Here is a 27,516-nt window from a genome sequence, read left to right on the forward strand (position 1 = left end):
TTTTCCGGGAAAACTCCAATGCCCTCCTAGGAGTGCCTTTCATGTTAAAATGGCTAAAATTGACACTTTTGTGCTTATTAAAAAAAAATTGATGCCTTGGATTTTTATAAAATTTTCTGAAAAGTTGTAACTAACGGATTTCTGTATAATTTTGTTTGCCTATACTTCGCGATAACTCTTGGGTGTGCCCCAGTATACTTCGCGATAACTCTTGGGTGTGCCCCAGGGGCTCTTTTAGGGCTAATAAAAACAATCCAATTTTTGGGACTATTTTACCATATTTGTCCAAAATTTTCTGTATATGTCTATTTAGCAGTTTTGCATGGTGCTGAACTCAAATTTAAATATGTTAAGGCCTTGGAGACATTTGCGGCTAAAGGGCAAATGATGTACTTAGTTCTTTTTTTTTTTTTTTTGCATGGTGCAGAACTAAAATGTACATATGTTAAGGCCTAAAACTGCACCGTTTATTCATTTTCACCAGGATTTGATGTCCCCCGGGGACTTTTGGGGTTAAATGGCCGGGAGGGGGGTGCAAATGCTGAACTTGGTCATTTTTTTATGCCTCATTCACTCTGCAGTCACAGGGGACCATGCATGCTTCACTTGTTATTATAAATTTAAATAAATGCATAAATTTCTATCAAAAAGAATTTTTTCATTTATTTTGAGGGAGGTGGTATTTGATCAACACTGCTGGGGAGCCATGATTTAATATACTGTTTTGTTTTTAAATCCCCGAAAGAGTGTTTGATGATCCCTTTAAAAACATGGATAGTATTGTTTGTTCATGTAAGTAAAACTATTCAGTGATACAGGAGATTAATTAACAAAATAATGTTCCAACGAAGGACATTTAAAAAAAATTTTTTTTTATAGTTTTAAAGATTTTAAAGAAACTTCCAAGACTATATATATATATATATATATATACTGCTAATCTTTGATACAAAAAGTGTGGTTGGTTCTACGCAAAGCCTTCACCACTATAAATAAATCTGTATGTATTTCCAAACAACTTAGTTGTTGTGGCGGAACCTCATTCATACATTGAAATCAACGAGAGAGTCCATTTTTATATATATATATATATATATATATAATCAGCTCCCACTCTGGTTTGAATATCGGGTTATTTATTATTTTTGCATATAAACATAAGATGTAATATAAACTCTAAAGGAAAACCTTCAGTCTGTGGTGGAATGGGCCGAAACTAGATGGTAACATTCAATGCCGCCAAGACTAAGCTTATTTCTTTTAATAATTAAAGGAACTTTATCAACTATTGATTGTTATGGCTAATCATACACTGCCTGAGAGTACTTTTCTCCAAACATGAATTGAAACAAATACTTTTTTTTTTTTTACATGGTAGTCACCACTTATCAAGGCCTGGAAGCCACTCGGGGATTAGGGTTATTGTGTGTACAGTAATCAATAGGATAGTATTGTAGTAATTGTTAGTATTGGAGGTTTGATAAAGTGTCTTACTTAAGGGGGCGGTTCATCACAAACAACATGAATTGAAACAAATACATTGAGGCAATTGCCAAGGTTGCTCCGATGAGAGTGGGCTCTCTCTGCTAGAAGGTTACTCACACCTGAGAGTATAGTGTATCTCTACAAAGCCACTATTCGCCAATGCATGGAGTAGTGTTGCTACATCTGGGCTGGTGCATCTGCCATGAGTCTCTTGCTCCTAGATAGGTTTAAAAAAAGAGTTGCCAACCTAATAGGTTCTGCAATGTGGACCAAACTTCAACCTTTTTACAAGTACTTCAATGGCAAGTGCTTGGATGGATTCAAATGCTCCTGACAAACCCAACAAGCTGCAAAATCCCACCCCTACACTGTAGACATCCCTAGATGCCGTAAAAATTTTTACTCAAATAACTTTTTCCCTCAAACAGCTAGACTTTGGAATTCCCTTCCATGCCCCTGCTTCCCTGACTGTACTGACATGCAGAAGTTAAAGTGTAATGTGAAAAACCATCTCCCTATATAGTATTCCTGCAAATCTAGCCCCAAATAATAACCCCATACGACTTAGTGGCACTATACCTTGTTTGGGGTGAAAAAACATAATTTCGCAATAACCAAGGCAACGATATATTATAGCATATTTATTATACAATGTATTTCTTCAGTGTTATGATTGTTTCATAACCATTTGGACAAGCTTAAACATTATTTCGTTAAAAGATATTCTGAAATGGCTAATCATCAGACACAAAATACAACTTTAATACATATACAAAAATAAACACAATTTCTTATTTTACTAATACAAACAGTGAACTCACCTCTCCTTCCTTCATTTTATTGATCAATATTGAATTATGTAGGCAACTTACTTTCATATTTCTTATTTTAATTATTTAATTTTTGTGTTTTTTTATATTTATTTAATAATTTAAATTATCTTTTAATTTAGTTTATTGGTTTCATTTTTTTAATTTAATATAAAATCTCCTAAACTTTTATATCTATATATACATTTAATTAATAATCTCTCAATTAGCATTAGTTTCGTATATTTCTTTATTTAAATTACTGATTCCAATGTTATTTTTTATTTTCTTGTTATTTTTTAGGATCACTGTAATAAAAAAGGATTAGGATAATGTGAACAGATAGGGTCCAAGGATCCAGCCTCGTTCTGAGTTTGGGGGTAAAGGTGTGTTACGTCATACTCTGTGACTAGTGTCAAGGCAAAAAATTAAGCCTTTCAACATTATATGAAAAGTAACTTAATCTCGTGGAAATTTTTTTTAACATTTTAATTCTTTCAACTGTTTAATTTTGAAAAAAATCTATTTCTTTCAACAGTTAAATTTTTTAATTGTAAAAAAAGTCTAATTATTTGAACCGTTGAAATAAAAACAATATGATTATTTGAACTGTTTAATTAAAAGAAAATCTGCTTTGAACCATTGAATTTAAAAATTTTTGAACTGTTGAATTTTTAAAAATTCTAAATTTAATTCTTTGCAATTCGCAAATGTTCTTAAACAAATAACAGAATTTTACAGGGTTGACGAAACTCGTGGAACTTTGATTTTTAAAAAGGTTCTATTTGAATTGTTTAATTGTAAAAAAAAAGTCTAATAGTTTGAACTGTTGAATTTAAAAAATTGTAATTCTTTGAACTGTTTAATTTTAAAAAATCTGATTTGAAATGTTGAAAATTCTAATTCTTTGATCTGTTTAATTAAAAATTCTAAATTCTTTGAACTGTTTATTTTTTTAATTCTAATTCGTGTCTAAATAATATATTCAAAGGGTTAATTTTTTGCCTCGACACTGATCACAGAGTATGACGTAACACCTTTACCCCGAACTCAGAACAAAGCTAGATCTTCCGACCCCCATCCGTTCACATTATCCAAGGATTATTCAAGTTTTTTCTTTTTTTAAATCCTATTTAACTCCTTATTATACTAATTATGTATTTTGGTTCTATGATAAATCCACCTTCTCATATCGTAAACGAAATTTCATTATTTTAATTTCCATACAACCAAATCAATTTAAGCCATTCAAACAAAGGGGAAGAACTCATGTATTATTATGCAATTCACCTTTTTATCATATTTTCTTATAATTAATAAGAATATTTTAATTTTAATCATTTATTATATTTGTTTATTTATTCATCCATCTACTATCTTTAGATTCTTCTAGGTATATGCTTTACTTAATTTGCTTATTGCTTATATGATTATTTAGCATATTTTAATCGATTGTAAGCGGTTTATCTATATATTGAAATTATTGATTTTTTTTTCTTCCCTTAATATATCAATATACTAAATCGTCAATATTCCATTATTTTTCAAATATTTCATCAATCATTATTCCTAGTACTCCTATATATTTAATATATTTACTTCCTATTTATTTATATACTTTTCTATTTTCTATTTCAATTATTCTAACTTAATAACTACAAAAAAAAAACAGTTTACATAATCAATTAACCTTTAAATTATCCACATTATATTATTAACTATATCCAGTTTCCTTTTACAATAATACTTCAAATTTATAAATATTTATCAATGTTTATACTTAATATTCCAATTAAGTTTAGTATTCAAAATATTTATATTTCATTAAAGGTTTATTACTTCTAATTTTTTTCTTTGATTACCGATTTATTTTTTTATAAATGTGTATACCCATAGATGTATTCATATATTCCCCTACCAGACTTGTTTGGTGAGGAGGGTGGCTGGTCTCCCTGAAGGATTAAAAACAAAACCTTCCAAAGGGCGAATGAACCCTTTTTCGAGGTCAATGGCCAATTAGCACCGTGTGTTTAAAGAAAGGGTTGGTGCTTACCTTAGCATCATGGAATGTCCGTACTTTGCTCGACAACACCAGAGCTGACCGACCCGAGAGAAGAACTGCTCTCGTAGCAAGGGAGCTTGCCCGTTATAAGGTAGACATCGCAGCCCTCAGTGAGACTCGCCTCTCAGACAAGGGTCAACTGACAGTCAAGTGGCGGCTACACCTTTTTTTGGAGTGGACGCAGCAGCGAGGAGCGCAGAGAGGCTGGCGTGGGCTTCGCCATCAAGACTGAGCACGTGAGGAAGATGGTTAGCATCCCGGGCGGCATCAATGACCGGCTGATGAAGATGCAACTCCCGCTCAACAAGGCAAGAACCGCCACACTAATCAGCGCCTACGCACCAACCATGACTAACCCCAAAGATACCAAGGACCAGTTCTATGAAGATCTGGTAAGCCTCATCTCCGCTGCTCCGCAGAGAGAGAAGCTCATCGTCCTCGGCGACTTCAATGCCCGCGTTGGCATGGACAATTCCACTTGGGACCGGGTCCTTGGCCACCATGGAGTGGGCAAGTGCAATAGCAACGGCCTACGGTTGCTCAGCCTTTGTGCTGCACACGACCTTTCCATCACCAACACCATGTTCCGCCTACCCACCCGTAACAAGACGTCGTGGATGCACCCACGCTCCCACCACTGGCATCTGATTGACTACGTCATCATCAGGGCAAGGGACAGGAGAGACGTAAGATTGACCAAGGCTGTGTGTGGTGCCGACTGTTGGACAGACCACCGCCTGATCATATCCAAAATGTGCCTCTACATCAAACCCAAGAGGCGGCCTCAGGGCCAGAAAGTCACAAAGCGCCTTGACCTGGAAAAACTTAAAAGTCCAGATGTCATCCATGAGCTACAGGAAGCAATCAACGACAAGCTATCTGTCCCCCTCACCATCTCGGACACTATCGAAGATCAGTGGGCACACCTCAGAGACTCCACCTACTCCATCGCTCTCGAAATCATTGGACCCAAGCAAAAGAAGCACCAGGACTGATTTGATGAAAATGACTCTGAGATTCAGCCCCTTCTGGAGGAGAAACGCCAACTTCTTCGTGCACATCAGAGTGACCCCAAGTGTTTTGCAAAGAAAGCTGCCTTCATCAACATCCGCAGCAAGGTGCAGGCCAGACTCCGCTCCATGCAGGATGCCTGGCTCAGCGCCAAAGCAGATGAGATCCAGGAGCATGCCGATAGCCAGGATATGAGGAAGTTTTACGATGCGCTGAGGGCTGTCTACGGTCCCCAGTCCTCTAGCTCCTCCCCCCTGCTTAGCTCCGATGGAACAACTGTCTTGAATGACAAAAAGCAGATCCTTGATAGATGGGCGGAGCACTTTAACAGTGTGCTAAACCGACCATCTTCCATCAACGATGAAGCCATCGATCGACTACGCCAGGAGCCTATCAACGAGGAGCTCGACATCCCACCCTCGTCAGAGGAAGTAAGCAAAGCCATCAAGCAACTTTCCTCTGGGAAGGCCCCCGGCCCCGACTCAATTCTAGCAGAAGTATACAAAGCTGGTGGACCTACACTGCTTTTAAAACTAACAGAACTATTCCAATCCATGTGGGAGAGTGAAGAATTACCGCAAGATTTTTGTGATGCTACTATCGTTCACATTTACAAATGCAAGGGAAATCGTCAGTCATGTGACAACCACCGCGGGATATCCCTTCTTTCCATCGCCGGGAAAATCCTGGCCCGCGTCCTTCTCAACCGCCTGCTGGTGCACCTTGAAGATGGTCTTCTTCCCGAGAGCCAGTGTGGCTTTCGAGCGGGCCGCGCGACGACTGATATGATCTTTGCTGCGCGCCAACTGCAGGAGAAGTGTGTCGAGCAGCACCGGGGCCTCTACACCACGTTCGTCGACCTGACCAAGGCCTTCGACACTGTTTGCCGAAATGGCCTCTGGCGGATCATGAAAAAATTTGGTTGTCCAGACAGGTTCATCGCCATTGTCAGGCAGTTCCATGAGGGCATGACCGCTCGTGTCCTGGATGACGGCGACCCCTCAGAACCCTTCCCTGTGACCAACGGGGTCAAGCAGGGCTGTGTCTTAGCCCCGACGCTCTTCAGCATGGTTTTCTCTGCCATGCTCCAGGACGCTTTCAAAGACAGTCACTCTGGCATTGTCATCAAGTACAGATGTGACGGGGAATTGTTTAACATCAGGCGAATGCAGGCAGTCACGAAAGTGAGGGAAACCATCATCAGAGACCTTCTCTTTGCCGATGACTGTGCCCTTAATGCCCCAAATGAGATAGAGATGCAACGTCAAATGAACGGATTTTCCACCAGTTGTGACAACTTTGGTCTCACCATCAGTACAAAGAAGACAGAAGTTATGTACCAACCCGCCCCAGGAGATGCATACCATGAACCCGGCATCACTGTCAAAGGACAGAAAATCCATGCTGTGGAGCAATTCCCATACCTTGGCAGCACCCTCTCCCGCACCGCCAACATTGAAATTGAGGTTAACCATAGGATCTCCACAGCGAGCAGTGCATTTGGAAGACTTAGAGACAATGTATGGAAGAGGAGAGGCATTACACTCGCAACCAAACTGAAAGTATACCGAGCAGTCGTCCTGACAACCCTACTCTACGCCTGCGAAACTTGGACGCCATATAAAAGACATGAAAAACAGTTGAATGGCTTCCACCTCAGATGCCTCCGTAATCTTCTCAACATCCGCTGGCAAGACGGAATTCCTGACACAGAAGTCTTGAAGCGCGCGGGGCTCCATACCATCACCACCATAATCCGCAAAACCCAGCTCCGGTGGGCAGGCCATGTCTATCGCATGCACGACAGCCGAATCCCCAAACAACTTTTCTATGGGGAACTCAGCCAGGGAAAGCGGAATGCAGGGGGCCAAAAGAAACGATATAAAGACTGTCTGAGAACGTCCCTAAAAGACTTTGACATCAGCCCCCAGTCTTGGGAGAGTCGCGCTGCTAAACGTTCGGCCTGGCGTTGCGTCATCAGCCTAGGAGCCGACAGGGCAGAGAATCAACGCATGACACACGACCAGCAGAAGCGCAAGAGGAGGAAGGAGAGAGCTGCCAGTTCACAGCCTGCCGATACCGCCTTCACGTGTCCAGAGTGTGGAAGAGTCTGCCGAGCACGGATTGGCCTCATCAGCCATCTCAGGACCCACAAACCCCTGACGCCGAACTGATTGATACCTTGGTCATCGTCGATTTCGACGGACAAGCAAGAAGAAGAGAATGTATGTGTTGGAGTGGGCTCCCATAAGCTGTGGTGAAGGCAACTTTTTTAGGAGAAGCAAATCTCTGATTTAAAAAACCATAAAGCGGGAGATCAGTACCCGCATTAAGCTGGTCTGCAGTTTAACTTGTTGCTGGCTATCTTGCTCTTGCTCGTTCTCAACATTTTGAACCGAGAGAGAGACTTAGCTGTCGTACAAAGCCAAGACTCTGTAATATCATCTGTGTATAGATACTCCCTCAAGCATTTGTCTATTAAAAAGGTCCTGTGGCGATGAAAGTAATTTTTGGGATCATGGACTTTTAAGTGTCTGAGAGAGTGGCACTCGTCTGACAAGACGTTGCAATCATCATTCATATATTCATCCACTTATACATACAATTTATTTAAATAATTACAATTTATTGAACTGGCATATATATATATATATATATATATATATATATATATATATATGTATACTATATAACCGGTTTATCTATATATTGAAATTAATTATTGATTTTTTTTTTTCCCTTACTATATCAATATACTAAATCGTCAATATTCCATTATTTTTCAAATATTTCCTCAATCATTATTCCTAGTACTCCTATATATATATATATATATATATATATATATATATATATACAAACTAGCTCTACCTACGTATTGAGTACTTTTGAAGTAAATACTTAGTTTACGCATAAATTTATACTTTCGTATATTAATTTTATGCGAGTAAATTAAGTAGTTATATATATATATATATATATATATATATATATTCAGTATTTACTTCAACAGTACTCAACACATGAATAAAGCTAGTACGGTAAGAAAATGTATTTCTGCATAAGGAATTATCAGCTCTTAGCGTGACAATTTCTAATAGGATTGAAATGCGAGCACATCTGTGTAGCTTAATTGTCCAGAGCATATTTTCATAACTCACACACACAGATGGTTGTTTGGTCTGCCACACTTGTTTTAAGAATGCCTTAAGAATATCCATTCTTTTTTGTTTTAGGTTCCAGCCTGTCTCAAGAATTGTGTTTCCATCTTCATTCTCTTGGACCAAATTGCATCTCCATCAGTAAATGTGATTGCTCGGATCAAAAAGCTTCGTATATTCCAAGTTTAACCAAAAATGTGGTTTGTTTCTCCGGAGTTTCCACAGACACTTTAGTTGGAGTCAATCCAGTTTCTTTGGATTCAGCAAGGGTAAATATCGTCCTTATCGTCGATTGTAGCTGTCTTTGTATTTTTATGGAGCACAACTTTGTGTAACTTATGAATTAGTGCTGTTGGCTTTTTTTAGTTCAGCAAATATCTTTTTTTTAATTTTTGTTTACTTACCTTTTATGTTATTTCTTTTTATCCTTTTTCTAAATATCAAAGCAAAAGTTTTTGTTTCATTTGATTAAACTTTGGAAGCTCAATATTTAATTCATGTGTACATGCTTTAGGTACAAAAATGTTACATGCTTTAGGTACAAAAATGTTACATGCTTTAGGTACAAAAATGTTACATGCTTTAGGTACAAAAATGTTACATGCTTTAGGTACAAAAATGTTACATGCTTTAGGTACAAAAATGTTAAATTGCAATTCTACTATTATTACAATTGTAAAACTAACGAAATATCAGCCTTATTAAAACCTTTGTTTTTGATTGCATTTTCCTGTTGCTCCAGAGCAATTTGGTGCTCATCTACAACCCACAGCATCCGAAACTCTTCAGCCTGTATTGTTCTGGCGGAACGTCCGTAACTACCAATTCACTTAGCCTTGCACTTGGTATCATTCCACCTGCCATGATCCAGTCAACTGATTTGCTAGAACAACATCCTCTTATCATCAACATTCAGACGTCACCCTCCATTGACATTGTTTGCTCCGTAAAAAACAGTTGGGAAAAATCTGCCGAAGAGATGGGTGGCATTAATGTCTTCATGTTTCTTGTGGCTAAGGTGAGTCATGTTTGTTCAAAAATGCCTGCAAATTTAAGTTAATCTTTGAAATTTTTTACTGCAGGAAAGGAATTATATAGAAATATACAGTGTCTGTGTAGGCAAGGGATGTTTTAAAACAACACATTTCAGGTGAAACCATTATTACATACTTACATGTCAAAATTAGTATAAATTAAAAAAAAAAAACTGATCAAAGATGATCCAATAGAAAATATTCTAGTTGTATTTAAAAAAAAAAAAAAAGAACTACCAGTTACATTCTAACATTTTGTTTAAATGCTTCCCTCTCAACCCGTCTTTATCTTCGTCTTTCTCTGTTTTTCTACATTCCTCTCATTTATTCCTCTTTCACTTTCATCCAGCCAGTCCTTGTCATTAACTTCTTTATAGAAAAGATACCATTGAAAATGTCTGAAAATATGACCCCTCCTCCCCAGATGAAACCTGAGCTAGTGACCCTCAAAGAATGAATATATTTTAATTTAGATATTATTCATCCAGGGCAACGCTAATTAAGAATATACTAACTTTGTGGAGGTTTGTTTTGTAGTTAACTTTTAACTAGACATAAGAACACACATATAGACAACTGTGCTTTATATAATAGAAGATATTCAAAATATAAGAGTATATTTTTACGACAGGGTGGAACGATATAATTGTTATCATAGAAAAGACATGATTCCATTTCTGTTTGATGAAAACAGGTTTTCTTTTTTTGTTGCAGACCATCTAATAGTTGGTGAGTTGTGTACAAATCCCAAGAGCAATAGGAACCTTATGTCATGTCTAAAAATGACACAATGTTCAATGAGCGAGATTGGAGATGTGCCTCTGTACAACTCATGCTCTCTACTGATTCAAGTTATGACAACAGGATCATTGCCAGCACCCTCAAAATAAAAATCCGGATGGTTCAGCACTTGAGGATACAGCTCAATGAAGTTTCCAGCCACGTTTATGGTCTTTGGTGTGGTTTCAAGTGAGGGCCACATCATGCCACCTCACATCTTCGAAGTTGGCTTGAAAATCAATACCAAAGTGTACCTGGATACGCTGGAGAGTGTGGTGATTTCCTGGTATAATCAGGTGCCTGCTGACAGACCCTGGATGTGGTGGCAGGACTTGGCGCTTGCCCACAAGTCCAAAGAGATCTGGGCTTGACTTCAGAAGGAGTGCTACAACTTTGTACCCTTCTCTCACTGGCCTCCCTCCTCCCTCAACCTCAACCTGCTAGACTACTTCGTTTGCTCATATGCTGAGAACATCACCAACATGACCTCCCACAATACCCAAAGCCAGCCTGATCGCCACCATTTGCCGAGTATTCGCCAAGCTCCCATCCGTAGTGTTGCTTTCTTTTCTTTAGAGCAAGAATTTTATTTTTCCACCCTGTAGTTTATTTCTTTATTGTGTTCAAATTGAAACAAATACTGTAAAAAAGATAACAATTTTTCTGATCATCAAATCGAATTTAAACATTTCTAGTCCAAATCATTTCTAGAAAGTCGTTGAGTTCTTTCGGATTACAACAATGTTGCCAACATCCTAAGTGAAAGTGATTTTTGTGGAACAAACTTGATTTGAACTTGGAACACCCAGGTCGTCAGTCTGTGTCATTAACCACGTGACCATCGCCCCCCCCCCCCCGTATTTTCTAACGAATATAAATGATTTCATTTTAAAATAAAATTTCACTTTAAAAAACTAAAAAATAACTGGAATATAAATAAACTTGAATTTTGATTTATTTTTTTCCGTTCTACAATTCTGTATACATATTAGTGATGGGATGATTCCAATATTGTTTCTGATTCTGATACAATTACTAATTTTTTACTAAATTTCAGAATCCGATTCTTTATATATCTGTAAATATTTAACAATTTAGTTATTATTTATTCCCGATTACCATAAAACAAATGTTAAATGGGCAGATATTTTCTCAAGAATAAAAATACACTTGTGTGTGGGTGATCTTTGGATTTTAGTGTTAATTTAAAATCAATAAATATTTATTTTCGTATCGTCAGCAGTGAAATATTTTGCTTTAAACAAAATCAAATAAAAAAGGCAATTACAAGAATCGGTTTTGGCATCAGAAAATAGGCGCATATTTTTCTAATACCGATTCTGATACCTTCAAAAGTTCTAAGTTTTCGGATTCCTGATTCCGATTCTGATTTATCGTTCTAACACTAATACATATACTCAAAACACTCTGCATGATAATAACTTTGTTTTTATTCTTTGTGAACGTTTTCTCAGCTGCAGAATATACACAAACATGGCTGAGTGCCCTACCTGCCTTCTGATCTTGGTGTGTTTGTCTAGTTTTATGTTTATGTTCATCTTTCACAAACAGTCCATTCATCTTTTGATCAGCTTTTTTTTCTTTTTTTTTTTTTTTGCTACTTATCAAGGCCCGAAGGCCACTCGGGGATAAGGGTTAATGAGTGTATGGTAATCAAGGGGAAAATATTGTAGTAATCATTTGTCGTGGAAATTTGGTAAATTGGATTACTTAAGGGGACGGTTCATCAAGAACTTGTTTACGTTACACTTGATGACGACCAAATAATTTCAAGACTTTACATTTGATGAGAGAGGACATTAGCAGGATGCCAGTGAGGTTTTCTAACTCTGCGATACTGATGTGATCGAATCGTTTATGGTCAGTAATGAAGTACATGATGTGGCTTTGGAAACTTTCTATTTTCTCAAATAAGATCTCCTCAGTATGACTAACCCACGCTGTCTTTTATGGGGATTGGCGCACCTTATCCAAGGGATGTTACCTCTAGTCTGGTGGAGTATCCAGTACAAAACTGGACACTCCACCAGACTAGATGAATTCTTGTCCTAGAATCCAGCAAGACCAAGACACCACAAGAAAGATATACTATGATATATTAAAATGATCAATTTGGAAGAGGAAAATTGTATTTTCAACTTCAGTGTTTGAGCAGTAAAGGCAAACTTTAATGGAATATTCGAATATCCATGCATTTCAATGTTTAATTGCAGCAATCTGATGAGCAAAGGTTATTGGACAATCCAGGTGACTGTTCTTATTATTTAATATTATTAATGCATTGCAAATAATAATAATCTTTCATTAACTTTGAAAGGTTCCAGTACATTACGACTTAAAAGTATCATGTTGAACAATATCAAAAAGAATATTTAGGATTGGTTTAATGAAGCTTTAATGAACTCCGTATGAATATTGTCAAATTCACGACTCTTTCAAAAGCAAATGGTATTGTCTTCTGCATCCTCATAAACTTTAAGGGTGCCAGTGGAGTCATCCATTTATAAAATTGTTTCTATTGTTCCAAAATCTCAGCGTTGTCATAGAATTTTGCTTAATTCCCTAGCTTGTTTCTTTGCTTTATTTTTAGTCTTCTTAAATCAGCCTAGTACTGTTTGTGAAAGTGTAATGTACTGATTAAGTCTTCATCTATTTCAAATATTTTGTCTTTCCTCATTAATTTCTTTGATTTTTTTTTTCTTTAAATAGTCCCATTCTTTTTTCTTTAAATAATCCCATTTTTTTTCTTTAAATAATCCCATTTTTTTTTCTTTAAATAATCCCATTTTTTTCTTTAAATAGTCCCATTTTTTTCTTTAAATAGTCCCATTTTTTTCTTTAAATAGTCCCATTTTTTTTCTTTAAATAATCCCATTTTTTTTCTTTAAATAATCCCATTTTTTTTCTTTAAATAGTCCCATTTTTTTTCTTTAAATAATCCCATTTTTTTTTCTTTAAATAATCCCATTTTTTTTCTTTAAATAATCCCATTTTTTTTCTTTAAATAATCCCATTTTTTTTCTTTAAATAGTCCCATTTTTTTTTCTTTTAATAATCCCATTTTTTTTCTTTAAATAATCCCATTTTTTTTCTTTAAATAATCCCATTTTTTTTTCTTTTAATAATCCCATTTTTTTTCTTTAAATAATCCCATTTTTTTTCTTTAAATAATCCCATTTTTTTTCTTTAAATAATCCCATTTTTTTTCTTTTAATAATCCCATTTTTTTTCTTTTAATAATCCCATTTTTTTTCTTTAAATAATCCCATTTTTTTTTCTTTAAATAATCCCATTTTTTTTTCTTTAAATAATCCCATTTTTTTTTCTTTAAATAATCCCATTTTTTTTTCTTTAAATAATCCCATTTTTTTTTCTTTAAATAATTCGATTTTTTTATTTAAATAGTTCGATTTTTTTTCTAAATTGTTTGATTTCTTTTAAGTACCTCATTTGTAGGGCATTGGAACTTTCCTAATTCTTCACTCTTAAATTTCAGTACATTTTGCTTATATTCAATCAGATCACAGCATGAAAAAAGACTAAATACTTAACAGTAATAAACTTTGAGAATCTTGATGATAAAGCAAATACTGAAGTTTATACCAAATATGGTTAACAGTTTTTAAATTTTTTAGATAAATATTGATAATTCTTAGAATTTGAATATACAGAATATTTTTTCATCTTTAGTGTCATTCTTACATTTCAGCTGATGTAACCTCTGACTTTTTTCACGTGCATTTTGTCAAGTTCTATAATCTGCACTAAATTTAGTGCAACAGATAAAAGTTCCTAGTGATAATCGGATCAAAATGACACCTATTTTGGAGTTTGAAAGTTCAATCTTCACGGAAATACTAAAAATACAATTACAAATTAAAACTTCTACCAAGTCATAACTCTCAGAATGAGAGCAAGATACTCCATTGATTAAATAAATCATATTGTTTGGAATTCCATGTAAATTACCCGGTTCAAGGTTCTGGAGTTTAATGAGACACAAAGAAAATTGTAGGTGACATCAGCTGAAACATTGTGACAATAATATCTAAGATGAGAACCAGAACCATAAGTGAACTTCAAAAAAAAAACTTTTTTGGTAAAAGTACATCAAATTCTTTTCTTGCATTTCTGGACTTTTTCTCATTCATTTCCATAGGTCTTTGAGAGTTGCCATCCTCTTCCGGACAAAAACGCTGCCAATGCTCAAGAACGACTCCAAGAAATCGAAAAGCTTCAGTCTTCAGTTTTAAACCTTCTATTTCAAATCATCAAACAAATCCCATCGATGTGTGCTGAGTACATCGAAGGCCAAGGGGACAGAATGATCGCCAGGGTGTTGGAAAGTTGCCGAAGCCTTGTCTCTTTTCAGATGTTAAAGGTCAGTTAATATTTTTATCTATAACACATCACAGGAGATTCTATGTAGGAAGGTATACAGCATAATCACGTTGAGATACCGGTTCTCGCTAGACCACTGAAGTTAAGCAATATTGGTCAGTACAAGATGGGGGACCAATTTTGGAATACCAGGTGCTGTATATAGAACATCAACACCTCTCTGCAAGAATTGCAAAAACCTAATGTTGTTATCTCCCTAACAGGGATATACATATGACTGGGGACAATTTGTGAATTCCATATTCTCATGAAACTTCCTCCTTTAGAGGAAGCTGGTTGAAGGGTAGGTGCAGTTTCATTTTTCAGTTTCAAGGCGAGGGATTCAGAATTTTAGCGTGATCCTTTTGACTATTCATGCCTTTCCCCAATGAAGACTGAAAACATGCACACCATTTATAAATTGCTGATGTTGAAAATTGCTTATAGCAAAAGAAATTGAGACTAACTCTCATGGTACTGATCCATATTTTATCTAAACACTGGATCCAGACTTTTGGACCAATCAAGAGTAAGGATATACTTATCTCTCTTAAACTAAACAACAGGAGATCAAATTCTTTTTTTTTATTTAGCATTGCATGGAGATATTTTATAGAGAAAATTGTAATGAGTCCAAAAATTATTTGCCTAAAAAAACACCAATATGTCTTGTAGGGTTTAGTTACTGAATAATAAAAAAAGCAAATATAGTGGTGCCCAGTTGATTTTGTTTTCAATGATGCAGAGTAGATGATCTTGGGCTGAAGAACGAAGAGTTTGCCTTTTGAGGAAGGTCAGCTGTGCACACATGCTATGTTGAGGCGTGACATATTATTGGCAGTTGAGAGAACACAGCCACACGAGGTGGTACAAAAGTAAAAAAGGGATGCTGTTAATTCCTAACATTTTTATTTTCATTTTAGTTTCATTCGTTTTTCTTTAACTATGCCGTTATTTTTGTTTTGTTTACCATATTTTTTTTTCATAGAAATTTGAAATTTAATTATTGTTCATGAAATTATTAAGTTCTATAACTTTAACTAATCTTATTAATGTTTGAATCTATAAAATTATTGCATGTGAAAAACTTTCAAAATTTAAAATCTTTTAATACGTGAAGATTTGCTAAGAAAAAAAAAATGACTTTGTATGTCAGATTCATTTTAAATTTTAAAAGGGGACAAAATAATTCATTCTTTCTTTCAACTCTTAATAAAATATTAAAATGTTTTTGAAGAAGTAAAAATGCATTATGGTGGATTATATTTTATTATTACTAATATAGAATTTTAAAAAATGTGTTATATTTTACACTATTTCATTTCAAGAAATTAATTAAAAAAATAATTTTTACAAGATTAAAATGATTTAAATTCTATTCTTCTGAATTGTTCAATTTTAAACATAGAATTTTGATACAGGCTTCCTATATTTTTCTCACTATTACTTCCATTATTCATATTTTATGCTTTTACTTCATCTGTAAATAAACAATGCCTTTAAACAGCTTTGTAAATGATACAAAATTATTTTATTTTATAACAAGTTTGTTTTATTTCCCGCAGGTTCTTTTCGATGCCGCTACAACCGAGTCTGTATTGCATTTTGATTCCAGTTCCAATCGTTATATAATCCGGGAACAGACAGTTGCAATTATCCAAAATATGTCAGTCATCGAAAATCTCTTACTAAAATGGCGAATTTGGATAAAGGGTGATTCTGCCGTCATGGAACTCCTCTTTAAGACACTTGAATGCTTAGTGCGGGATGACCACCCACACCAAGAATTTAATATCAAGCAATATCAAGCCGGGAATTTTGTACAAAAAGTTTTTCTTATGTATCAGGTAAGCAAGTTCAGTTTTAGATTTGTACCAGCAAGGTGAACCCCACTCCCACCCCCACGCCGAAAATGACGCTCATGAAATCGTTAATAAAATTCACAATCCTTTCAGCAATCCAACCATTTTTCATGCAAATAAACTTCACCTACGAATTACTTAACATTCAATGCAACATGAACTGAAACAAATACATTGATATTTCTATGGCCGCTGCTAAGAAGGTGGGCTTTCTTTACTTTGCTAGAAAATTACTCACATCTGAGAGTATCCTGTATTTCTACAAAGCCACGATTCACACAGGCATGGAGTATCGTTGCCACATCTGGGCTAGTGCATCTGCCACTAGTCTCCCTTTTTTTAGATAGGGTTCAAAGAAGTCTCCAATCGAGTAGGCCCCGTACTATCAACCAAACTCCAACTCCTGTCCCATCACTGAAATGTTGCTTCACTGTGCCTGCTTTGTAAGTATTTTGATGGAATGTCTTCTGATGATGTGATGGGCACAGTAATTGTGTCCCCTTGGCATAAATACCCCCGACTAACCAGATAAGCAGCAAAATCTCACCCCTCCCCTGTAGAGGTCTCTAAATACAGGAACACCTTCTACTCTAATAGTTTCTTTCTCCGAACTATTAGTTTAGAATTCCTTCCCAGTCTCTTTCTTCTCTAACTATACTGACACTCCAAAATTTAAATGTAATCTGAACAGACATCTTGTTGCTCAACTCTGTACATAGTCCCTTGTATATATGGTTCCAGATAATAACCCCTTACGTTCCAAGTAATAATATGCCCTGTTTGAGAAGAATAAGAGTTAAAAAACAAAAACAAAACTTGCCTGCCAAATTTTAGTCATGAATATCGCACAGTGTGTTTAATTATATTAGGGGACACTTTGGCGATTGTCTCATCAGTAAGAGGCATGATCCTGAATGGACTTCACACTGATCGAATCTTAACCCCTACCCTTCCCAGATTTTAATCTGTACAACTTTAAAAGATAATGGTCTATCAAAACAATCCTCAAACTATTCCTGAACTGAAGACTGCCATCACAGTCCAAATCAGGACAGTGGCAAAAGAGGTCTCATTTTCAACAGCTTTTTTTTTATCAGTTCCTTGATACAGGGTGACCTCCCAAAAATGTCACCCATGACATTGTTAATAAAATTCACAATCATTTTGTAAATTTATATTTAGTACAGGGTGACCCGCCCCAAAATAAGGGCCCCAACTCTAATTAGGCCCCGTTTCTTAGTGTTTTGTCCGAATAAAATGAAACTTTGGTCATAACTAGTTTATTATATTCAAAACATCACATCAAAACACTAGGGTCTTTGGCCTTTTTTCCTCCGTTCTACAGCATATGTTCTAGATGGCCTCCATTTAGCTTTTGTTTTTTTTTTTGGATCACCCTGTACAAATAAACTTTAGTCTATGTCTGACTTGTCCACCAAATTTCAGTTATGAATCTCCAACAGTCTTTGTTTTTATTGCTGTTCAATAATATGTGGGGTACACTTTAGTGATTGTCTCATCAGTAGGAAGTGTGATCAGTCAAATGACCCTAACCATCAAATTTTTTAATCTGTGACGTTATCTCAAAGATAAAGTCTATTAAAACAACCTTCAGATTATTTTTGAACAAAAAAGTCATCACAGTCAAAATGAAAGCAGTCACAAAAGAAAAGTGTCGGAATTATTGACAATTTTACATGTCGCATCCAGATGGGCATATAATTTAACAACAATAAACCAAGGAATGTTGGAGATTTATGATTGAAACTTGGTGGATAAGTCAAGCATAAATTAAATGCATTATTTGTATCAAATATGATTGGATTTCAGAAAGGATTGTGAATTTTATTAACATTTCATGAGTTACATTTAGATAGGGAAAGGTCACTTTCTACTCTTAACATAGCGTGATAAAATTTAGCAAATAATATGTAAAACATATCATCATCATAGCATTTCACTCCATCTTAAGATCCATCGACCTACAGTGTCCGAGGCATACCTCAGGTTCACATCAAAGCATGCCTTGTTTAAGGGACAGTCTGTGAGGATGTGTGTGATAGTACATAACCGCATTTATGTAAGTTGTTTCTTGTTTTGACAACCTTTGCTTGGGTTCAATTCAGTGTTACTCATTTGTTCAGAACTTGCTGGAAGAGCCTTGTTGTTGTCTTTGACTATCTCATTCCACCAATGCAAGCAGAAGAATACTGGTGGTGTTCGTCTGAGGCCTGTGATAGAGGCAAAGCTCTTGTGAGATGGCAATTGTTACGGCACCTCTTCGTGTCCAAATAGGGGATTGTCGTTGCTCTGCTTATCAGCTCTGCCTTTGCTATCGCCTCTCAACAGATCTGTAGCGGAGTAATTCTGGACATCCTGTAGATGGATACCAAGTTGATTGATTTCAGGTTGCTGGTAATCACCCTGCATGCCTTATTGAAATTGATGCCGACCTTTGAAGACTGATCAGAACTAGCCCATGCCGCTGTATAGTATTCAGCAGTCGAGTAGCCCAGCACTACTGACAGGCATAACATCTGTGCCTCGGTTCCCCAAGAGTTGTTAGCCAGTCGTGAGCAGGCTGTTGTGTGTCAATAGCCTCTTGTGAAGCTTCTTGACATTGGTTTTGTATGACAGTGTTCCGTCGAGTGTCACACTAACATAGGTGAACGCTAATGATACATATTACAATAAAAGATGTAGAAAGGATTGTGAATTTTATTGATGATTCTATGAAATCCGAAAGACTTGTAAGAAATGAATTTACAGAAACATTTTTGGGTCTATCTGATGAAATATTTGAGAATTTGATATCATATATTATTATTGGCTCACAAGAAGCTTTCATACAGGTCTTCAAATATCTTTCCTTAAAAACAACCTGTGGTGTTCCCTGGAAGCTGAGTGACAAGTCTCCCCAGATTTCCAGTACTCTCCACCTCTTTCGATAACATTTGCAAATGAATTTGCGTTATCACAATAGCTGCTTACCATTGATTTCTCCCTGGCGGGAGCCATTGGTCTCCACTGGAATTTGAGTGGCAATAAACCTCCTCAAGGTCCCATTTCTCTTTGCACTTGTCCAGTGGCGGTCTGGTCAGTGCTCTCTCCTCAGTCTTTCTGTCATCCTTAACCCAACCCACTTATTTTGTGTGGCGCCAGTTTATAGTAACACGCACAAAAAAAAAAAAACTAAAAAAAAAAAAAACGAGAGGTGGAGTAGAAGTCAGGAGCACAGGGGGGGGGATGTTACAATTATACAGTTTCAGTTTTTATGATTCCCTATATTATTATTATATTCTATGAATTCTTTTTTTCTTTAAAGTTGACATAAAATTATTGAATAGAGATGCCCAAAGACACACAGCCTTCTATATAAAGTAAAACCAGTTTGTTTTTTTTTGTGATTAGTAACTTTTTTAATACAGTGTACAAAAATCTGTTTCCTCATTCATTTAAGGCAAGTATTGGTACATGTTTTCAAAAGATAAAAATAAATACAAATCTATTTTCTTTCTCGACTGTCCTCCCAGGAGCTTGTGAGAGATCATTTGCCTGCCCCTTCCACAGCTATCAGCACCTCCATCGTTGGCATCATCCAAAAACTGGTGGGATCTCCTCCAGATTCCCACTTGATTGTTGCAGTCTGTGATTTTCTTCTCCTGATGCATCCTGCCGCTGATACGTACATCAACTACACAAGATCAGGATTTTATTTCAACTGCTGGTGGGGTAAGAGTTATTTCCCTTGTTTTTTTTTGGGTTTTTTTTTTGATTGATTAGGAAATTAGATACTGTTTTTTTATTTTTATTTTTTTAAATCCATTAAATATGTCCACTGGACTCTAAAGAAAGGATGATGACACTAGAATGCATCCATCTCTAGTCTCTTCCTCTTAGACAGTCCAAAAAAGAGTCTCCAATCTGATAGATCCCTTACTATCAACCAAACTCCAATCTCTGTCCCATCACCAAAATGTTGCATCTGTTGCATCTCTGTGCCCACTTTACAAGTACTTTAATGGAATGTACTCTCAGGAATTCATTGCACTTGTGCATAACCCTGACAAATCCGTCTAGCAGCAAAATCCCACCCCTTCACTGTAGAAATCCTTAAATGCCGGAAAACTTTTTACTTTAATAGTTTCTTCTTTCAGACTGCCAGACTTTAGAATTCCCTCCCTGTTTCCAGCTTCTCTGACTGTACTAACCTGCAGAAGTTTAAATGTAATGTGAACAAACATCTTGCTTATATCTTCACTTTTTTCCCTGTAGATGTGATCCTAAATAGTAGCGCATATGTTCAAGTGTCAGTATATCATGTTTGGCAATGATCAAGTGTCAAAAAAAAGAAAAATGTTGAAATAGTAAGAAGTGAAACCAAATGAATAATTAAACAGTGTTAACCTTTCAATTAAAAACAGAAACAAAATGGTAACTCTTCATTTTCTTTTCTTCATTGTTTTGGTCACATTTAATCTTATATTTTAAACCCTAACACTGTCTGCATGCTAATCTAATGTGGCAAAACAAACTCAACTGAGATAAATTCAAATCAATACTTTGAAGTATTTTTCTAATTGACATCTTGCTCATTTGTTTTTTTATATCATATGTTGACATGATGGCGGAGAGTAGTTTGTTTTAAGAAACCATTTTTAAATGTTTATTTTGACCCGCTCTTCCCAACCATTTTCAACTTTTTAAAAACTTTTTATAATGTCATGTGATTCATTTTAATTTCACACACACATCAAACTTGATCTTGTGACTTCACTAGACAAACACTTATCCTCGCCATTTCTGAACTGTTTCCAAAGACCTTCAACAATTTACAAACAGAAAATAACAATTATTGGTTGTTCAATACACAGCAATAATTGTTGCAATAACTGCCAGGATAGAAATATGAAAAAACTACCATATTTTTACTCAAATTTCAAAGAAAGAACTCGTATAATTTGCAATAATAATTGAAAGAAATCAAGAATATTGGAAGGTTATGGGAATTTGTTTTATTTAATGTTTCACAATTTATCAAAAATAAAAAGCCACTTGACGTTACATGTTAGCAAGATGAATAAATTGGCAATGACGAGGATAACTATGAAAAGCTTAAAACTCTTCACATACCGTCCATTTAAGACAACAGCCAACTCAGAAAATAGCAATTCTTTTCCCTTTGTCAGGAAAATCACTCATAGATAAGTTAAAACTTGTAATGAATAAACAGTAATAATAAAATGAGAGATCAAAGGTAAGTGGCTGTTGTGATAACATGAAATCTTCGAGACTGGGTATTGAGAAAGGTGGAGAGCACTCAAAATCTGGCGAGATTTATTTTCAATCAGACTTCAGGAAACACCACAAATTATTGACAGTGAATGATTGTTGGTCAGTTTGAAAAACTTCTAGTGAGTGGTGAAGAATGATGATGATGATGATATCAACAACAACAATGAACCTTTCTTGCAATTATTCATTGGAATATATGCAAAGAAAAAGGCTTGGAATGCAATGAAAAATGGTATGAGCATGCCCCAGAAGGGGTGGTGTAAAGTAATAATGTGAACTTATCGTGGGATATGAATATCCAAGGAGACCAGATTTAATCTTGCTGGAACAAAAGGAACGCAAGGCAATAATCATTAACTGATGTGAATGTGGAGGACAAGGAAAAGAACGTCGAAAATTACCAAGATTTGAAAAGGGAGACAAAAAGATTGTGGAAGGTAAAAGTTGTACTTATTTTGATGGAGCCTTGAGATGTGTGACAAGAATTTGGTAAGTGAATTGAGAAAATGGAGATCCATTGCAGTGTTAGAGTATTTCAGGAACTGTTGTTTGGAACTGCAAGACTCTTGTAAAAAGTGTTGGAAGACGGAGAAAAGATAGCCTATAGTCACTTGTTATGATTATCCTATCAGCATAAAATCGGCAATAACAATAGCCAGACACAAAATGTGACAGTAAAAATAATAATAATAATAATATTATGCAATTATATGAGATGTTTATTTTCTTACTTGTAATAAATGGGATAAAATTGTTTGTCTTTTTCTAGGTGTTCCTGGAACACCCGTTGGGAAAAAGTATAGCCGGAAAAAGCGACGTATTGAACAAGTGAGACTTGCTACTCTGAATGATTACGAAAATGCCTCTGAGGAAGAGCGGAAAGGTAAGTACTAATGGATTATCTATAAAATAGTTTGGTGTTTCTTTATGATCAACTCACCATGAAAAAAATGCCTTATTATTTTTCAAATAATCCATTCTGCTGTCATGGCAACTCCAGTATTGATAAACATTTAGAATTTGAATGTCTTTCAATGACAAACATCTTTTGTAAAGTTTCCAAAGTAACCATAACTATTATTTGACTATTCTAAAAAGTTATTTATTAGTTGTCTCCCTTAATTGGGAGACAACTAATAAATAACTTTTTTCTTTCCCCATGAAATGCAATTTATAAAAGGAAATGGTACTTTTTTTATATTGGCACACCAGTAAAATATGATAGTTCAAATATATTTATCAGTGAAAAATATTTTCATAAGTTTTCCAATTATTCTATTTTGAACTATTCACCAAAACTTACAGAAAATAAGCAAGCAGAATTTTGATTAAAATTCATTGATTCAATCCATAAGCTCAGGACGAGTCAACATGATGTCTTCATGTTAGAAAAAGGAAGATAATCTGCAATAAGCTTGACTTGATGCGAATGTCATTTGAAGTTTGTGGACTCCAAATAGTAAATTAATTAAATTTTTTTTTTATTAAAATTGTACTCTTATTTTTTTGTAATTTTTGGTGGACATTAATATATTTTATTGATAAGTAAATATAGTCAGAAGTTTTCCTGTGATTTTATTTTGGACTACTACATTTTACTTAAGTCTCAATCAAAAAAGTACCCAGAATATTGTTAATGAGGAATTTTCTCATTGGTAGAATGATCGACTAGTGGTCGAGTTTGAATTATGATATTTATTCTCGATCATCTGTTTTTTGATAACATCAGTTATGTTATTACTAGTAAATTTTATATTTGCACTAAATTTTGTGAATTATAAATGGATATCTGAAAAAAAAAGCATTTTAAGTAAAAACACTTTTACATAATTATATGTCACGTCAAAATTAGTAAAAAAAATTAAAAAATTACGAAAACTAATCGAGTAGAAAAATGATTTCAAGAAAAAAATTTTTTTTCTAGAATAAAGCAGTTTTAGAGGTTTATTCTGTATAATAAACTGACTTATCTCCCTTGTTTTGTTAACTTACACTATTTATAGGTATGGGCAAAAATGGCGGAATAAAGGGGGGGGCATAGTTTTGAAAACCGATTTATCATAATTTTTTTGTAGGCTTCTATTTTTTTTTATTGTATTTGAAAGATTAAAGACTAAAGTTAATTTCCAAAAGGAAAAATATATTCGAACATGTAAAAAAAAAAAATATTATTAAAAATGTTTTCATGGCAAGTTAACTAATTCAACTAAATTTTGAAGTTAAATAAATTTATTGTAAAAATCCCTTGAAAGATCAATATTAGTTTTCTGGATCTATTTCAAAGATAATTACTAAAGTCCTAAGAAATTGAATTAAATAAAAAAAAAAAAACACCTTGTTTATACAAAAAATAGCTTAATTAGCTCCCAAAAGTGAGAGATTCTTGCTTCGTTCAACTGAAAGAAAACATAGTCCTCATTACATGGATTATACATAAGCCCAAATTTTCAGACAGTCAAAAGGCTGTCTGAAAATGGCGTCAGGTAGTTAAAGGGAGGTAGGGGGTGCTGTTTTTTTTTCTTTCTCCCAGATGTACATCCATACATTCCTATCGTGATCATTTGTCTAATTTTTACCATTTTTTAATTTAATTATTTTTCTATGTTCCTGCTTTTAAATTAAAAATAATGTTTTATTTTTCAAGATTATATAAAAATTATGTTATGCTGAAAGTTTCACATTCATGCAAACAAGGAAATTATTAGAATCATATATTATGCGAAACCTGTAATTCAAAAAGAAAAAAGTAAAAATATTTTTTGCAATTATATTTTTGTGTGAAAATGTTAAATGAACAATGCTTAATTCAATGATAATATTGGTAGTTTGAGAAATTAATTTTTCTTTGAGTTATATCGAATTCATTAATACAAACTTTAGTAATGTTCTTGTAAAAAATATACTTTTTTTATTGTTACAATTTATGATGCTTTATTTTCATAAAAATTTTAATAAAAAATAAATTCATGCAATTTTTTTTTTTTTTTACTACTGAAAACCATAACTTTAGCAAAGGTATTTTTTGTTTAACCAAAAGAATACATTTCCACTAAGATTCAAATAAAAATAATTTATATTCCGTGATCATTATTTGATAAATACTGAAAATTTCATTGATTGGTTAATTTCCTGATTTTTGGTGAATTTTTAAGTAAAGGGAGGGGGGGGGTCAAGATGTTTATACATTTTGAGCATCGGCATTCAATTTGGATATACCTAGTTATTTACAATTTTTAAAATGGCAGATCAATAATAAGGATATTTGTTTTTTTTTTTTTGTAAAAATATAGTTCTAGCAGATCTTCTACTTGATCATTTTTTTGTAATTTGCACTATTTTCTACATAACATGTAAACATGGACCAGTGTTTTTTAATGCAATTGCATTATAATTTTTTATATCCACTTATAATGCACAAGCACCTTCTCTTAAGGAGCACAACTCTAGCCTATATTAATTTCGAAGGGGCATAACCCTAACCTCTAATTTCTCTTATGGTAGGATTCTTCAGGACGTCTCACACTGGTATTATATTTTTCATGTAAAACCTTGCCAATGTTGGGTATCTTTAGTAGTCATGTATAAATGGACACTAGAACTAAAACAAAAGAAATTAATTCTTCAACTTTCTATGTTTTTGTTTTCCAGGTCTATTCCGTACTGTCTCCTTTGTTTCTAACAGTAAGCCGATTTATGAACGGCAAATTGGCGCCACCCGACCTCGTTCTGCTTCTTACCCGACCAATAAGGAAGAACTCAGAGAATGGAAAACTCAGAAGGACAAAAACAATTATGCTGAACAATTTCAGGAGATCTCAAAGACAACATCGGTAGCAACAGCAGCAACTACGTCAGCTGTTTACAATAAATGGGAAAAACAAGACGAGGAAACTCCAAAAGAAGTCCTCTTCCTCACTGAACATGGAAGCTGGGAAATGATTGAAAATGTTGCTAATGCACGGGTACCTTTGACTACTGTGACGAGTTTTGCGGTAGAGGCTAAGGAGATGACGCCCGTCGAAGAAGAACCAAGTGATAATGATCAATCGAAGACGCCATCATCCTTGTCCGATTCTTTGACACCCACGAGCATAGACGAAGCTAGTTCTTTTGAATCCGATGAGGAGGAGGATGCTTTTCTTTATGAAAGTGAGAATTACGATGACATAGAGAAAGGGCTCGTTATACTGTGTACAGGTAAGTGGATGGTGTTGCAAACCATTTGTGTTCATTCAAAGACCTTGTAACTAGCATGTTTTTAACAAAAAAAATAAAAACTTAGTGGCTGATTATAGTCAATGACAACCTGAAAGCTCCCCCTTTTATTAGCTGCTACACTGAAATATAAGGGAAGACACCACTTCATTCTCAGGATTACTTCACTTCCCCTTTGATCCTCTTCTTATAGCGCTGAGTTTTTGGCAAGGGGTGTCAAGCGGTATCAAGTACCATTTTATGTCTTTGACTGAGGATTGAACCCTGGTTTATCAGCCCATTGAACACGTTTACCGTTGTGTTAAACTTTTGTAAAAAAAAAACAAGAAAATTAAATCTGAGTCTCTCTTTCCTCACAAAAAGAAGGTTTTAGTTCTGAAATTGATTTCATTAAAATGTTTGGAATGTATCTTTTAATACATAAAATAATTTAAACCAAACTCTATTATCTTTTAATTATTAGCAAACTTAAAAAACATAATTTATTCCAATATCTCTGTAATAATAAAATGAAAACGATCATTGAATCAAAAAACAATTATAATCAATAGTTAATTAATTAGATGTTATTTTGTAAATTAAAATGCAAATATTATTTGGATTATTTAGACTACTGTTCTTATATTGAGTTCTTGAGCATTATTTTCACAATGTTTTGTCTGACTTTGACCTTCTTCAGACATATCTTGTCATGGCTGAAAGCTTATATCAGCCAAGACATGAGAACAACATCCAAATAATATAAATTTGATGCATAAATTTTGAGAATTAAAACTTGATATTAATTCATTTTTGTTTTACTATCTTTTTTTGCAAACATAGAATTAACTCTATGCTCTCATGATAGGAACTTTTTTCTGGAAATCGTATGAAATAAAATTCCTGATGAATAACTAAACAGATTTAAAGAATGAAAAAAAATAATCTCCAAACTTAAACAAAAATGTAATTTTCTTGTCAGCAAAAAATTGTCTGAAAAATATATTTTATAGAATGACAAAGAAACTGATTATTTTTACATTTGAAACCACTGTCAAAATAGAGAACAATATCTTTTTGCTGTTGGTTTTTTCCCTCATTTTTAATAATTTTTCATTTTTTTTCCATAATTTCTTTTCTGATGAATATTTTTTTTTTTTTTGGTAATTTTTAATGATTTTTAAAAAATATTTTTTGCCTTTCTTTTTACATTTTTTCTAACATTTTTATTGGAAGTTTTTATTTAATTTGTATTTTTTCTTTGATATTTTTGTTTTTAGTTTTTAATTTTGTCCAAAATTTTTTTTTGAACTCTTTTATTCAAGAAGTTTTTCACTTATTCAAGAAGTTTTGAAACAACAAATTTTTTCATGTGATAAAACTTATTACAATCATACAAAGCTCGGGCATTATTTAAACCTT

The 27,516-nt window shown here is 34.4% G+C and overlaps 1 protein-coding gene across 3 annotated transcripts in view; it reads left to right on the plus strand.

Annotated features, from left to right (window-relative positions):
• Window positions 1-27,516, plus strand: part of LOC145288529 (lysosomal-trafficking regulator-like) — a 402,321-nt gene that overhangs the window by 245,813 nt on the left and 128,992 nt on the right. For all 3 annotated transcript variants that reach the window (XM_080136335.1, XM_080136336.1, XM_080136337.1), the window contains exons 16-22: window positions 8,604-8,797; window positions 9,271-9,546; window positions 14,523-14,744; window positions 16,309-16,590; window positions 20,139-20,337; window positions 22,670-22,783; window positions 25,549-26,097. In XM_080136335.1, coding sequence (XP_079992461.1) covers window positions 8,604-8,797; window positions 9,271-9,546; window positions 14,523-14,744; window positions 16,309-16,590; window positions 20,139-20,337; window positions 22,670-22,783; window positions 25,549-26,097 — 1,836 coding nt within the window. The remainder of the gene's footprint in view (window positions 1-8,603; window positions 8,798-9,270; window positions 9,547-14,522; window positions 14,745-16,308; window positions 16,591-20,138; window positions 20,338-22,669; window positions 22,784-25,548; window positions 26,098-27,516) is intronic.

Source organism: Euprymna scolopes, chromosome 2 (assembly GCF_053919585.1).
Source record: "Euprymna scolopes isolate OS-2025 chromosome 2, ASM5391958v1, whole genome shotgun sequence".
NCBI lineage: Eukaryota > Metazoa > Mollusca > Cephalopoda > Sepiida > Sepiolidae > Euprymna > Euprymna scolopes.